Source organism: Hemibagrus wyckioides, linkage group LG06 (genome assembly GCF_019097595.1).
Source record: "Hemibagrus wyckioides isolate EC202008001 linkage group LG06, SWU_Hwy_1.0, whole genome shotgun sequence".
In the NCBI taxonomy this organism is placed as follows: Eukaryota; Metazoa; Chordata; class Actinopteri; order Siluriformes; family Bagridae; genus Hemibagrus; species Hemibagrus wyckioides.
In genome coordinates, this window is record NC_080715.1 from 29,208,472 (window position 1) to 29,225,002 (window position 16,531).

Genomic DNA, 16,531 nt, shown 5'->3' on the forward strand with positions numbered 1-16,531 from the left:
GTGGTCGAATCCAAGTCGAAGTCATGCGCGAAGAGGGCGTGGTCAAATCAAAAACAACGAAAGAGATGCTGTGATAGGGGGCGTGGTTAAAGCGTAGGTGTGGGTGCGTGGAATATGTGTCACGTGATCGTAACAACAACAACAACAACAACAACAACAACAACAAACATCAAAGTTTAGCTAGTTTATTTCCTTCTGCAACATGCAGTTAGACATGAAACACCTCACTGTGTCTCTCTGTACACTTTAACCTTCATCAGAACACTGGAGCATCTGAAATGAATCGACATGAACAGGGCAGAGTGATGAGTTTCACAAATAATATATATATATATATATATATATATATATATATATATATATATATATATATATATATATATATATATTTAAAAATGTCATCACTGTTAATCACTGATTTGTCATAGAAGCACCGATCAGAGATGATGTAACATAGACATCTGTACACTGAGTCAGAGTTTCCTTCAGTTCCGTGCTTGTTTACTCAAGGCGTGTTTACTTCACACAACGCAACACACTTTTAACACAGTCATGAGGAGTGAGACAGTTTTACAACAAAATCTGTGATCCACCACGCCATGTGTCCATACTGAAGACAAAAACACACAGTATAATACAAGATTCATGGCGTTAGACATCGTCTGTGAGTGTGAACATTACAGGTGTGTGTGGGTTGTGTGTGATCTGTGATGAGTAGGATATCTTTATACTGACTAATTATCATGCTCATGGTCATGTCTTAGAGCTTTACAGCTTTACATTACAGTGAGAATGACACCAGATAACACCACGGCAACAAATAGTTCAATCGTTTAGAGAGAGAGGAAATGCTGAGGTTTGATTTAAAATATCGAGTAAATCGAAAATAAAATACAATTTTCAAGTAGAAAACAAGGTAGCAGTGTGTTAAAAATCTTGAAAGCTGTGTGTAAGATGTATATGAGGATTTACAAATGCTATAATTTACAATCTTGCATTGTGAGATCTGAAAAAATTTGAAGATCTGATAAAACAACTAGCGTAAAAAATAAATAACTAAAAATAAATAAATAAATAAATAAATAAATAGTTATTACAAAATGTACAAATTCAAAACATAAAATAATAACAATAATAATAATAATAATAATAATAATAATAATAATAATAATAAGTCTTCCCTTTAGCCAGATGCTAATTGATTAGTCAGCATGATGACTAAATGAATACAATAACTATGCGTATAAATGAGGTAGGTGTGATACAACTTATACTGCTGCACTTTTGCCTTCATCTCTGCCTGATGGACTGAGTGGACGGTCAGCATCGACACAGAAATCAAATAAAATTCAACTTACAGAAGAAGTAGCGAAACGGCTGTTTGCGTAATCCTCTTATGTGCAACCTGAAATCTGACCAACAAGATCTGATCAAAAAGCTGAAGTGAAGATAAATGAATCCTTTGCATCAGAGACATCAATCCTTGTTACTGTTTCTGAGATAAATCCCAAATGCTGGGAAGCATAAAGTCAAATCTGCTTTAATACGATGAAAAATGCGGTAGTCTCAGGTGCCTGGAATTGCTTGCTCATAATACCATAAAATAATACTCATAAAATAGAAATAAATAGAAATCTCCAAATGTTATATGAACGATTACCTTAGATATATTCCTTATTATGTTTACTTTTATTTCGACATGTCCATTACTGTCTCCACACATCACCTGATATCAGCATTTTTTAATCAGATCTTGATCGGTCCACATCAGCATCAGTATTTTCTTCTCTCCGTATACTGCAATTCTTCAAAAAAGAAATTCTTTGAGGTTTAGCCTAATAATGATTGGATTATTCTCCTCTAACATAAAGCATAAAGGTATGTCTTGTGTACTTTTAGATACAATGTTAAAGCGAAAAATATAATATCTAGTCAGAATAGATCACAGAAAACTAAATGAATCGTTAATAAATAACACTTACAGTCAATAAAATGTTCCAAAAAATATAGAAACAGTCTTAATTTTTAAAAATAAAACAATAATAAGCATAAATAAGTAAATTCCAAATCTAAATGATAGAACCTAAAGTTCACAAAAGTATTGAAATTGAATAGATTAAAAATGAGGAATAAATAAAAATCGGACATTTTAAATCTGAGGGTGTGTTTACTTTTGCTCTTGAAGTCCAGCACAGTGAGCTCTCTCTCTCTCTCTCTATCTATCTATCTGTCTATCTATCTCTCTTTCACTCTCTCTCTCTCTCTCTCTCTCTCTCTATCTATCTATCTATCTATCTATCTATCTATCTATCTATCTATCTATCTATCTATCTATCTGTCTATCTATCTCTCTTTCGCTCTCTCTCTCTCTCTCTCTCTCTCTCTCTATCTATCTATCTCTCTCTCTCTCTCTCTCTCTCTCTCTCTCTCTCTATCTATCTATCTTTCTTTCTCTCTCTCTCTTTCTCTCTCTCTCTCTCTCTGACTGCTGGACGGTGGTGTCACATGACCGCAGAAATGCTTTAAAAACAACCCTGTGTGAGTTCTGCATTCCCTGTTGTGTCTCTACATGCTTCAGCTAGGTAATAAAAACTAAAAACTAAAGACCTAGTGAGCTGCTGCCAATTCTAGGAACCACAGAAAAGCCCTTAAGTTACACTTAAGGGTGCTAAAGATCCTCATGGCTCCTTTATTTCAGTTTGATCTGGATCTGGATTTTTGGTCATTTTTTGGCAAAACTAAGCTTGCAAGTCTAGTCTGATTTTTTTTTTTTTTTTTTATTTCAGAAAATGTATATAAGAACTTTAATTCGTGTGTTTAGATGATGTAGCTGTGTGTATTACCCATAACACACACACACACACACACACACAGAGCAGTATTAACACTGAGGAACACTTCGAGCAGCAAACAAACATTCTACCGATTGTGCAATGAAAGAGACATTACCCCTGTGAGGTGTAACATATAGCCAGAGGTCATATGTGTTTAGCTTTCCTGTGCTTTCTGTAAGGATTTAGTTGATTTATGTAAGTCATATGAGACACTAATCACACGATTAGCTAGCGGGAAAGAACCTTCTAGGTTTAATTGTGCTCAATTGAATGTATCAGATTGCACCTTGTGTTTGTGAGTGTCACAATGTGTGTGTGTTTGTGTGTGTGTGTGTGAGTACAAAACCAGTCCACCACAGGATAAGGACTGAACGTGATCAGAGGCTTCAGCAGTTTTCCAGAACGTGACCTTGTGCATGGATGAAATCTAGACTGAAAGAAAGTCCAAGTGATTCCAGGATACGCTGGTCTTCTCCTGACCGAAACAAAACAGAGAGAAAAGTTTGATCGATCAGGTTCCTGTGTTCACTGTACAATTTACTTCAATTTATCTTAGCAAAACTGTAAGAAATTGACGTACTATACTGTATATATTACTTAAAAAGTTACAACACATAATTCCCAAGTATGAATATAACCGGATATGAACGGTATATTTTAGGATGAAGAGATAATTCTGGGATATGGCATGAGCTAGACTGCAGTAATACTGAAGCATGTGGCCTTGATCCTATGCTGCTTATAATATTGCTTATAAACAAGGAATAAATATCGAGTAACTGACATATTTTTCCTTTGCTAGAAGAAAGAGAGCCTGAAGAAGCCAACACACTTTATAACACATGGAAATTAAAGGTGCTTAATGTAAAAATGGCTTCCCTTCGTCCTTTTCGTCTTCATCTGATTCAAAAGTGTCATCCATGAAGAATTTATTGACTAGAATTAATAAGTTCTAAACAAATATAAATACAGATAAGACATGCAGTTGTTGTTTTTCTTTTTGTTGTTGTTGTTGGTTTTTTCAAACAAATGAGTGTGAATGAGAAATTTTTACAATGAGCAAAAAGTTGGTTTAGGCCACACCCATTGTGAATACAGATATTCTGAGCACGGATATCGATACAGATTAAAAAAAAATTATATACTTTATAACATTAATCCAAAGCGAGGAAGAAACAATACATGCACAAAGCTGAACAATACATTTCTCAAGGTTCCAATCCTGGCTCTGGATCAGTGCTGGGATTTTAACTCCCAATATTCCCACTAACTGCTGAGCCACACACACACACACACACACAGTGCACTATTGAGCAGGGAACAAGATGAATCTATTTCAAAGCAACAAGTCAACATCGCTTTTCCAGCCTTGAACAATCCCAAACTGACCCCTGTTTACGTAACCGTAAGGAGACGAAGCCAAGCCTCAATCCATATATGCCCAGTGCTCCTTAGAAAACGCCAGATGGTTTAAGTTAATGTCCTGGTCTCGGACATTTTCCCAAGATTTCTCTTCCTTTCTTTTTTGTACTTTTTTTTCTTTTGCTAATGTTACACTGTGCTTGCTTTCTAACCAAAAGCACATCTCTACATGCTCCTGAAACTTAATTAGTCATGGTTGTTAGCACAACACCATTCATCGTGACCTGGATAAACACACGGGACAAGACTCAAGTAACCGAGAATAATTTAGTTTTTCCCTCCTCAACTAAATGTCATTTTAAATACCATCAGACGGAACTAGCGTGGCCTTCAGATTTGAACTACAATTATATAAATAATTTCGAGGCTGGTATTTTTTTATATGCAGTTTGTCCAATGCTAAACTGGAAGCTGTGAGCTTCCTCGACTTGTTAGCGCTGTCTTAGTGATTAGCAGGTTGGGAGCATTTTAGGAGAAACTTCAAGCTACACCGTTTTTCTTGTTTTTCTCTTCGGATCTAAAGAAAGGCCGTTTTGTCTGTGAATAGAGAGGGAGGAAACGTCTCATCTAAAAAAATACCTCCAGGGGCACCACATAAATCAGCAAGTATTTGCTTGACATTTGCCCATTAATCTCTGGTGTGGAGCTGAGGCAGCAGTAAATATGGCTCAGTTTACCCCCAAAATATTGGTGTCTGAAGAGTGAAGTGTTTCCTCTGCCCTAACACACCCGAAGCTATTCAATTAAAATGAAAGAAAGCCAGTACGGAGAAATGAACCATATTCTATGCTTTCACAAGATCTTCAGGAAGTCAGGAATGAGTGAATGTGCGCATTTGTTGGGTTTATTTCTAAACTGAAAAAAGGAAGCAGCCATTTTCAGTCCAAAATGACTTTCTTCCTCAGCTCATAGTGATTCAACTAAATTCAACTAAATAAATTGGACCAGTGGATCATACCATCCTTTATTTGCTGCTGTTGCTGCTGTGGTGGTAGTGTTGCTGAGCTGCCTGCATCTGGTGGTACTGATGGCGCCTCGGGCTCTGCACTGCTCCTCCTCCTCCTCTGACGGAATGGCTCGGTGAGCCGGAGGACGCTGCGTGATGTCCAGCGTGGTGTCCAGCACGAATGGGCTTGGCTACGAGACGTACAGGAAAGAACCTTCAGTAAACACGTGCATTGTGTACACTATTGCTACACTAATAAAAGTTCAGGTTTCCTCAGGTGCTTATTTTTTTAAAATTTAGGGTCTGATCAACGCTGTGTGAACGTTTTAACCTAAGCAATTTAATGTTCAATTACTTAAAATTGTAAAATTATAAATTACAAAATTGACTGTATGCCAAACGTGATGTTTTACATTGAACCTTTCTGATCTTGGTTTATTAGAGAGACAAAATAACTTGTGAGAACAAAGGTCTGAATATAATAACTGTTAAAGAGCTAAAATTAGTGTACATGACTGTGGGAATAAAAATCCAAATTGCCACATATTTACCTACTTAAATATATACCTTATGAATATAAATATTATATACAATTCATAAAATGTATAAGAGAAATTTAACCATCTTGTAATGTAAAGTGTGGATATCTCGCCCCCTTCTGGCTATAACTCATAATGCTGAATATCGTTCTCTAAATTGGTTCTGTCAAAAAAAAGTAATTCAATTCAATTTTATTTGTATAACACTTTTAATAAAGCTTGTCTCAAAGCAGCTTAACAGGCATATAAAAATGAAAAATAAAATGTTTCAAATTAAAATTTATCTCTAATGAGCAACTCAGAGGTGATGGTGGTGATGAAACACTCCCTAAGATGATATGAGGAACCAGACTCAAAAGGGAACCTCATCCTCATCTGGACCAAACTAGACCTAGAATAAGTTCAGTTTAGTAGTGATTTTTACTCAGACACTGACCGATCTGTGCTGTGTGGTTCCTTCTGGCCTGGTTTTTGGCCCTGACTGCCTCTTTGATTCGCTCCACCTCCTGCTGGTAGCGCTTGCGGTCTCTCATGGCATTCTCTTTCGCCTCCTTCAATGCCGTCTCAAGGCATTTTACTCGCTCTGCTGTGGCTCGAAGACGCTTCTCCAGCTTAGGGAGCTCACAGCGCAGCTCTGCATTGTCACGCACCAACTTAACAGAAAGTGTGATGCATGAGCTATTCTATGCATATGTATATGTACATGTATTTACACAATGAAACAAAATATAAACCCCCTGGAAAGTGCAGTATATCCCACAAATGTTTTCGTCTAAGCATTTTACGAAAAATGTATGGTGAGAACCTGTTTGTGGACTTTGGTGAGCTGTTCCAGGTTGTTTTCCAAGAAAATGATCTTCTGTTTCAGAGCCAGACTGCCTCCTGCCTCCTCCGAGTCCAACTCTACATTCTGTCAGAGAAAAAAGTCATCTCAGGGATTAAGATTCTGTCCCAGTGACCTGAAGGTTGTGAGTTCAAATCCTAGTATTACTTTAATCAGAGACTGGGAGTGCTTTACTTCTGAATCAAATAAAAGTTAATGCTTTCTACATGAATCGACATAAATGCAATCCTTTGAAATGTAAATAATAATAAAAAAATTGAATACTGAATTCTGATTGGTCAGAAAGAATGTGCTGATATGGTTTTCTGTTATGTTTAAAGTTTATGTAATTTATGTAATATTTATGGAAGGAGTCTCCAGTGGTACAGCTGTTCCTGTTTTATAAATTAAATTAAATTAAATTAAATTAAATTAAATTAAATTAAATTAAATTAAATTAAATTAAATTAAATTAAATTAAATTAAAAAAAGAGAAAAAGGTTGGCATCTGCCTACAAATAAATAAATAAATTAATTAATTAACAAATTAAATGTAATTTTATTTGTTAATTTGTTAATTTATTTATTTTGTAGAGAGATGAATAGATACATTTTTTTCATCATTTCTTTTATTTTTACACCAAGAGAAAGAATCTGACGATAATCTAAACGATTATAGCTACTATAATATACAGTAACTAAGTTTTGCTTCAACATTTAAAGTGTCATTCTTTCATAAATACCACATATTTGTCTCTAATACATAATACGTTGCTTAAAACTGTGTCAAATAAAGTACTATCTAAATAACGCACCTCAGGATCTAGTCTTAAACACAGACATCTAAATGTCAATAAATATGACTGCTGAGCTCGGCAAATTTTAATTTTAGTCTTTCCACAGCGTCAACGCAAACAGGGGCACATCTGCACTCGTTTTTAAGAGTTTGCTTAATCATCGATCAGATAAAGTGGTGATGCGTTTACTTCACATTTCACTCCTCACTTCTAGTGACACCATTTCCTGAGCTTTAAGGAAATATCTCCTGTCTTGCTGTTAGAGCATGTAGTACATCCTCATCAGTCAGTCAGCTCATGGCCCTAAAATGCAGACCTGAAGCCAAAAGCACATCTGGAGGATGTGTCAGCTGAAAACCTCAGCCAAATTCTCAGGGGATTAATGCTAACGTAAGAGTGTGAGTCGATGCAGATGTGTCATAACACTTACTGTCCTGACATGTGTGTTAAGATCGTCAATGAAGAGTTTGCGCAGATTGTGGAGAGTTTGGAGTTCCTTTGTCTGGAAAGCAAGAGAAATAATGCTAAAAATTCAAGTATATGTGGCTAACTTTCTGATAACTGTTAGTTTTTGCTAAAAATGCATGAAAACATCAGTAAATATTGGACCCTGTGTACTCTGTACTTACCACAGTCTCCTCAAGACCCTTGAGATCCTCCTTGGCCTGTTCCCGTTTCTCATTTAACAAACTAATTCACAGAGACAAAAGATATATGTTCCCCAAATATGATACTTCAGTTAAATCCATCATTTAAAACTGCCCTCTTATGCTAATCAATTCAAGCTGCTAATTTTCATCAGCATTTCATTTCATGACAAAAGGATAAGGAAATATTCATATGCAAATAAATTCTAGTGACTTTCCAACAAACCCAGATGTATTTTTTGAACAGGAAATGAAGATTATATCACAATATCACACAAGCATTAGCTAGCTAGTGGGCTAGTGTTACTAGCATTATTAGCAAATTATCATTGCTATCTTTTAAAGGAGAAGGAGAAGGATGAGGCTCAGGTTTCACCTTGAGCTTCTCTAAAACAAAAGAACAGGAGCATCTTTTCTTTGTCACCATCTTGGGGCAACATTCAAAATCAGATTCATGAGAAAGCAGTAGTGTGAGCTAGCTGTACATTTTTATCAGAATCACAATACTTTATTAATCCCCTCAGGGAAATTGCTCCCCACATGCATCAATGAGCCTTGGCCGCCCATGACCCTGTCGCCGGTTCACCACTGTTCCTTCCTTGGACCATTTTTGATAGATACTGACCACTGCAGACCGGGAACACCACACAAGAGCTGCAGTTTTGGAGATGCCCTGATCCAGTCGTCTAGCCATCACAATTTGGCCCTTGTCAAACTCGCTCAAATCCCTGCCTAATATATCCCAACCACTAACAGGTACTATGACGAGGATATAATCAGTGCTATTCACTTCACCTCTTAGTGCTCAGAATGTTATACCTGGTCGTTGTATGTAGCAGTAGTGAAACAGAAGACAGAAAGACTATAATGTTAGATGATAATGATTTAAAGTTATTGCACATAAATTAACCAAAATGTTATATAGATTTAGAAAGATCTCAGAGGGAGGAGTTATCTAGTTTGATGACCACAGGCAGAAATTAAATAAAATCCTATGGCACTCTGTGGTCTGTCACTGAACATACTCCTCAGACTGACCAGTATGTTATGGAGTGGGTGGGAGGAGTTGTCTATTGTCAGAGAGTCCAGCTCCTCCCCAACAACAGCTCTGGCCTTGAAGATCTTGAAATCGTTGGTATTTGTTCCTCTCAGCCTCCCACAGCATACAGGAGAGCACTGGCCACCACAGACTCATAAAACATCTGGCAGAAAAACTAGCTAGCTAACGGTCAACAAAAAATTCTTCATTGTTGACTGGTTTCCTCATCACTTCTGAGACTGTTTTTGTTGTTCTTGTTGTTGTTTTAAACTTCATTCACTGATATACCAGTCTGTTTTCACTTTGGTTAGTTTTCTACATTACCCACAATGCCTAGTACTATGACTGCTAATAAAGGGGCTTCATTCCTACCTAAAGTGAGTCTTTCAGTCTGTCTACTGATTTCTCATGAATCTGATTTTGAATGTTGCTGCTCTTTTGTATAGAAGCTAAGAGCGAAGCCTGAACATTATCTCTTTAGTTTACGGCTAATAAAAACGAGCCTGACACTGTAATGACTGTAACGACACTGTAAATATGCTAATTAGCAATGGTAATCTGCTAATAATGCTAATCTTAATTAAATAATAATAATAATAATAATAGTAATTATAATAATGCTAGTTTTCATAAGCAAATCCATTTCATGTCAAAAGAATAAGGAATACATAGGCAAAAATGCTTTAGTGACTTTTCAACAAGCCCAGATGTAATTCTAAACATGAAACGTTAGCAATAACACAATATCACACAAGCATTAGCAGTATCTTGCTAGCTAGATGCAAATGTTTATCCACAGAAGCTGTAAATATTCAAACACAAAAGCAAAAAAGCCAACAAATTGCCCTTCTTAATTTCTGTCAGTTTATATAAGCCGGGTGACTCAGCTGAAGTTTACTTACAGTAGTTTCTGCAGCTTTTCATCCTTCTCTTGTTCCTCCTGTCTTAACTTGTTATAGTCAGACATGAGCTTTTTCTGCTCCAGTTGAAGAGACTGGTTCATACTGGAGAAGGGAAAGGAAGGGAAGGGAAAAGAAGGGAAAAGAAGGGAAGGAAAGGAAAAATAAGGGAAGGGAATGGAAGGAAAGAGAAGGGAAGGGAAAAGAAGGGAAGGGAAAGGGAAAGGAAAGGGAAGGGTAGGGGAAGGAAGGGAAGGGAAGGGAAAGGAAAGGAAGAGAAGGGAAAGGAGGGGGAAAGAAGGGAAGGGAATGGGAGGATAGGCAAGGGAATGGAAGGGAAAAGAAGGGAATAGAAGGGAAGGAAAGGGAAAAGAATGTAGGGAAAGGGAAGAGAAGAGAAGAGAAGAGAAGAGAAGAGAAGAGAAGAGAAGAGAAGAGAAGAGAAGAGGAAGGGATGGGAAAGGGAAGGGAAAAGAAGAAAAGGGAAAGGAATCAAAGGAAAGGAAAAAGAAGGGAGAGAAGAGAAGAGAAGAGAAGAGAAGAGAAGAGAAGAGAAGAGAAGAGAAGAGAAGAGAAGAGAAGAGAAGAGAGGGAAAGGAAGGGAAGGGAAAGGGGAGGGAAGGGAAGGGAAGGGAAGGGAAAAGAAGGAAAGGGAAAGGAATCGAAGGAAAGGAAAAAGAAGGGAAGGGATAACAATTTATTTCTCACACACCAGCTCTGTTCATGAGGTACAACCTTTGTTTCAACATCTTTGTTTTTTTTACTAAATTAATAAAGCCTGGATTATACTGCTACTAGTTTTGGGATTTTTGGGCTATGTCTATTGACATGGCTTGAATAAAATATCTCCTGCAAATAAAGTTTTTTTATTGTTATTATTATTATTATTATTATTATTATTATTATTATTTAGCTCTTAACTCTTTCAGCTCATCCAGAATCTTCTGCTTCTCATCAATCTCGTCTCGGAGGCGTGAGAGCTGCTTCTGATGGGCCTCGCGGTGACCCTCCATCTGTTCCTGCAACGCCGTCTACACACATCGAGTTCACCAAAAGGTAAAAAAAAAAGTCTTTTGAATTCATTTATCTTTACCATTCTAAATAAATTATAGATCTATGTGTTCACCATAGGTGCAAATATAACAGAGTTACAAACTATTGTCAAAATTGTACTCAATTTAAATAGTATTTGAGTGAAAATTAAAAGATGATAGCATTTATGTCCATGCAAATCATAATAATAAAATAAATAAATTTATAGCAACTGTCTGGGATTATTTGGAACACTTCCCTACTACACCACCAGAGGGCACATTTGAGTTGAAGTAGAGATTTGGATTCTTGGTCGTTCAATAAATGAAGTTAAAATGCAAAGAAAAGCGACAAATTAAATTCCTAGAAAGATTTTCTTGATCTTTTGTTTTCTTTTTATATTGTTTAGAATAAAAATGATTAAAATAACACACATAGAATTAAGTAAAGTTATAAGAAATAAATTCACACATTCAGCATCACCATTAAAGCTATTTTTCTCTCTTCTTTTTTTTCTTTTTCTTTGCTATATTTCTTTAAGAGTGGAATCACTACATTCTGCATTTCTAGTTTAGTGTTAGAGAAAACAGTATTCTGTACCTTCATCTCTTCAGCATCCTTCATCTTGCTCATGTGCTCCTTCTCCTTGTCCATCACAGACACCTCATGCATCTTTTCTAGATTAGTGAACATGCAAAAGCACAATTTTTTTTCCAGGTCAATAAGTACATTACAGCATCTACATTACATTTACATCATTTGGCAGACACTCTTATCCAGAGTGACTTACATTTTTATCTCATTTTATATGAGCAACTGAGGGTTAAGGGCTTTGCTCACGGGACCAGCAGTGATAGATTGGTGGACTTGGGATTTTAACCACTTTAACCACTAAGCTACCACATCTAGTATCTATAACTAGGAGCTACCACATCTGGTATCTATATCTATGGATGTTCTACGAGTCTGTGGTGTCTAGTGTCATTTTCTATGCAGCGGTCTGTTGGGGAAGTAACATGAAGGTGGCAGAGAGAAATAAACTGGACAGAATAATCAGGAGGGCTGGCTCTGTACTTGGCATGGAGCTGGACCCAGTTCACGTTGTTGCTGAGAGAGGAAAAGTTGTCAAAACTCCATTCAATCTTCCCATCCACTACACAGTGTGCTGGCGATCAGAAGAGCAGAAGATCACTGCCAAGTGTAGCACTGAGCGCTTTAGGAAACCTTTCATCCCTGTGGCAATTAAACTGTACAATTCCTCCCTTTAAGTGTTGGGACATTTTCATGTGCAATTTCATGCGCAATAATTAATACTGGGTGCTATAGTAATTATAGACCTTTCATGCACATTACAATTTCACCTTTATCTATCATGTACAACTTTACCATTATCACTTGTTAAAATCATCACCAATTTACAATCCTTGAGTGCAATACTACAGTTCAACACTATTATTTGTACAGTATTTGTATTTATTTATTCTATTTTACAGTTTATATTATGGTGTATATATTTCTTTCTTTCTCTCTTATAATTTTATTAGAGCGACTGTAACATGGCAAAGGAATTTCCCCCTGGGATTAATAAAGTTCTTTGAATCTTGAATCTTGAAACTTGGTGTTAGTGTTTTTAGGATGTAAGGGTATGGTTTATTTCACTGGGAGGGAAAGTCAATAAAGTCACATAATACTGTATATCTGCACCAATCATTTCTCTTCTTTTATTTAATTTACATGAATTTCTGAGAAGCATCATTGTGTATGCAAAAGCAATTGTATGTGACACACCCTGAGCGTGGAGTTCAGCCAACTCTTCCATCAGCGAGTCCTGGCTCTCCTCCAACTGTCTCCTCTTCTGCTCCATGTTCTGCATGTAGTCAGTCAGGGACTTTATCTTGGCTTGGAGCTGGATCAGTCACACACACACACACACACACACACATGGTGACCCAAAATATAACTGACCCAAAATATAGACTTTTTATCTGATTGTTCATCTGTCATGACTGTCAAGACTTCTTTGAGCTTTAAGACTTTGGCCATCTAAAATATTGGCAAGTAACAGAACATGTCAAAATATGTTCAAAACTTTTCTAAATGTCTCAAAGCAACAGATAGTAGTTTACATATAAATCCTCAGATTTCCTACAAATTATTTTTAGAACATTGGTTACCTAACCTTACATTACAATAATCCAGAATTCTCAGTATGCCATGGCAGTAGTGTTACCTCCATGGTGGACCAGAGGAGTGTTTACAGCGCATTAATACACTCAGCTCAGCCTGCTGATATAAGGCTTAATATTTAGCCCAAGAAAGGTAAAAAGTTAATAATAACTACACTATATCTACACTATACACTGATCAGGCATAACATTCTGACCGGTGAGAGGTGAAGTGAATAACACTGATGATCTCCTCATCATGGCACCTGTTAGTGGGTGGGATATATTAGGCAGCAAGTGAACATTTTGTCCTCAAAGTTGATGTGTTAGAAGCAGGAAAAATGGGCAAGCGTAAGGATTTGAATGAGTTTGACAAGGGACAAATTGTGATGTCTAGATGACTGGATCAGAGCATCTCCAAAACTGCAGCTCTTGTGGGGTGTTCCTGGTCTGCAGTGGTCAGTATCTATCAAAAGTGATCCAAGGAAGGAACAGTGGTGAACCGGAGTACACAGTACATGATGGGTCAAGGCTGTTTTGGCAGCAAAAGAGGGACCAACACAATAGTAGGCAGGTGGTCATAATGTCATGCCTGGTAGGCAAATTTTTGTAGACACCCAATAATGTAGTTCCTTGGAAACACACAATTGTATTACGATTTACAGGCATTAGAATTTCCCTTGATTGAGCACGACAATGCCCCTGTGCACAAAGCACAGAGCTCCATGAAGACATGGTGTGTCCTGACTCTGACTCAACGCCACTTGGAATGAACTGGAACACTGACTGAACCCCAAACCTCCTCACTCACTTTAAAACATCAGTGTCTGATCTCACTAAGGCTCCTGTAGCTGAATGATCACTAATCCCCACGGCCTCAGTCCAACATCTAGTGAAAATCCTTCCCAGAAGACCAGAAGAAGAGGCTGTTATAATTCCTAAATCCGGAAAAAAGATGTTCAAAGATGCCTCGCATATTGGTGTAATAGTTAGGTGAATACAAATGTTTGGCTAAATAGTGTATCTCTGTGTCTTAAACACCTAGGCGGTGAAATAACTGATGAATTAATATTAGCTTAAGTAAAAGCTTAATATATGCCACAGTCTTTATACAAGCAACTACAATAAATGTGCTGAACTATTATTTTTATTAAACAGTGAAAGTGTGGCTGTGATGCAAGTCTAGAATGTGATGTGGCCCTAAGATACACTGAATGTCTGGTTATGGTTTGTTATGGTGCTTAATTCTTCATGAACCTTTCATTATGATGAACCGACCGTATGAACAATTTCAATACTGTAGCAATACTCCTGGGATCACTGTTGTCTCCAGCTCTCGTGAGCTCTTGTAAATGAGACTGGATTCTACACAAAATAAAACTCTGATGGCTCACTGCACATATGACAAGAATAAAACTGAATCTTGAATGAATCACGACTGACCTGTGAGATGAGGAGTTGGCAGGATGCCAGCTCTTTCTCATTGGCCTGAAGCTTCCGTGATGTTTCGGCCTGAGCTCCTTCCAGCTGTTTGCTGCGGTTCACCAGCGACTTCACCTCTGACTTCATCTTGCTGATGTAGAGACGTGCCATGGTGAACTCTTCTTCCATTGCTCCAGGACCCTCCGCTGACTGCCGGAGGAAATAGAAAGCTATGATCTGCTTATAATATGATGAAATATTTTCTCTTTTAATGCAAACTCTCACCCAGATATGTTATGTTATAACTGGAATAAAACTTTGGTCACATCTGGTTTATATGTTTTGCAGAAACAAAAGTTGCAGAATGATATACAGTATATATATATATATACACTATATTGCCAAAAGTATTCGCTCACCCATCCAAATAATCAGAATCAGGTGTTCCAATCACTTCCATGGCCACCGGTGTATAAAATCAAGCACCTAGGCATGCAGACTGTTTTTACAAACATTTGTGAAAGAATGGGTCGCTCTCAGGAGCTCAGTGAATTCCAGCGTGGAACTGTGATAGGATGCCACCTGTGCAACAAATCCAGTCGTGAAATTTCCTCGCTCCTAAATATTCCACAGTCAACTGTCAGCTGTATTATAAGAACGTGGAAGTGTTTGGGAACGACAGCAACTCAGCCACGAAGTGGTAGGCCACGTAAACTGACGGAGCGGGGTCAGCGGATGCTGAGGCGCATAGTGCGAAGAGGTCGCCAACTTTCTGCAGAGTCAATCGCTACAGACCTCCAAACTTCATGTGGCCTTCAGATTAGCTCAAGAACAGTGTGCAGAGAGCTTCATGGAATGGGTTTCCATGGCCGAGCAGCTGCATCCAAGCCATACATCACCAAGTGCAAAGCAAAGCGTCGGATGCAGTGGTGTAAAGCACGCCGCCACTGGACTCTAGAGCAGTGGAGACGCGTTCTCTGGAGTGACGAATCGCACTTCTCCATCTGGCAATCTGATGGACGAGTCTGGGTTTGGCGGTTGCCAGGAGAACGGTACTTGTCTGACTGCATTGTGCCAAGTGTAAAGTTTGGTGGAGGGGGGATTATGGTGTGGGGTTGTTTTTCAGGAGCTGGGCTTGGCCCCTTAGTTCCAGTGAAAGAAACTCTGAATGCTTCAGCATACCAAGTCATTTTGGACAATTCCATGCTCCCAACTTTGTGGGAACAGTTTGGAGCTGGCCCCTTCCTCTTCCAACATGACTGTGCACCAGTGCACCAAGCAAGGTCCATAAAGACATGGATGACAGAGTCTGGTGTGGATGAACTTGACTGGCCTGCACAGAGTCCTGACCTCAACCCGATAGAACACCTTTGGGATGAATTAGAGCGGAGACTGAGAGCCAGGCCTTCTCATCCAACATCAGTGTGTGACCTCACAAATGCGCTTCTGGAAGAATGGTCAAAAATTCCCATAAACACACTCCTAAACCTTGTGGATAGCCTTCCCAGAAGAGTTGAAGCTGTTATAGCTGCAAAGGGTGGACCGACGTCATATTGAACCCTATGGATTAGGAATGGGATGTCACTTAAGTTCATATGCGAGTCAAGGCAGGTGAGCGAATACTTTTGGCAATATAGTGTGTATATATATATATATATATATATACACATATATATATATATATATATATATATATATATATATATATATATATATATATATGTGTGTGTGTGTGTGTGTGTGTGTGTGTTTGTGTGTGTGTGTGTCTGCTTAAATGAGGAGACAAAAAAATCCTTCAGACATATACAGATGACTAAAATATACACTTTTCTATATAATGAAACCTTTTTAATGTTATACGGATCTAAAGGCTGCTGGAGTTAGGAATTTCATCTGTCTGGTTTGAGTGAGTCTGTGCTCATGAGAGTCTCAGTTTCCTGTTCTTGGCTCATTTGAGTGGATCCTG

The 16,531-nt window shown here is 37.9% G+C and overlaps 1 protein-coding gene across 1 annotated transcript in view; it reads right to left on the reverse strand.

The window, feature by feature from the left end:
* Positions 1–206: 206 nt before the first annotated feature.
* kif5c (kinesin family member 5C) overlaps positions 207–16,531 on the reverse strand; it is a 42,449-nt gene continuing 26,124 nt past the window's right edge. Inside the window, exons 17-27 of the mRNA XM_058393021.1 lie at positions 14,587–14,775; positions 12,767–12,884; positions 11,579–11,655; positions 10,868–10,977; positions 9,950–10,051; positions 7,991–8,051; positions 7,792–7,863; positions 6,547–6,651; positions 6,178–6,394; positions 5,215–5,393; positions 207–3,309 (exon numbers count right to left, since the gene is read on the reverse strand). Of these exons, the coding sequence (XP_058249004.1) occupies positions 5,221–5,393; positions 6,178–6,394; positions 6,547–6,651; positions 7,792–7,863; positions 7,991–8,051; positions 9,950–10,051; positions 10,868–10,977; positions 11,579–11,655; positions 12,767–12,884; positions 14,587–14,775 (1,224 nt within the window). The 3' untranslated portion in view covers positions 207–3,309; positions 5,215–5,220. The remainder of the gene's footprint in view (positions 3,310–5,214; positions 5,394–6,177; positions 6,395–6,546; positions 6,652–7,791; positions 7,864–7,990; positions 8,052–9,949; positions 10,052–10,867; positions 10,978–11,578; positions 11,656–12,766; positions 12,885–14,586; positions 14,776–16,531) is intronic.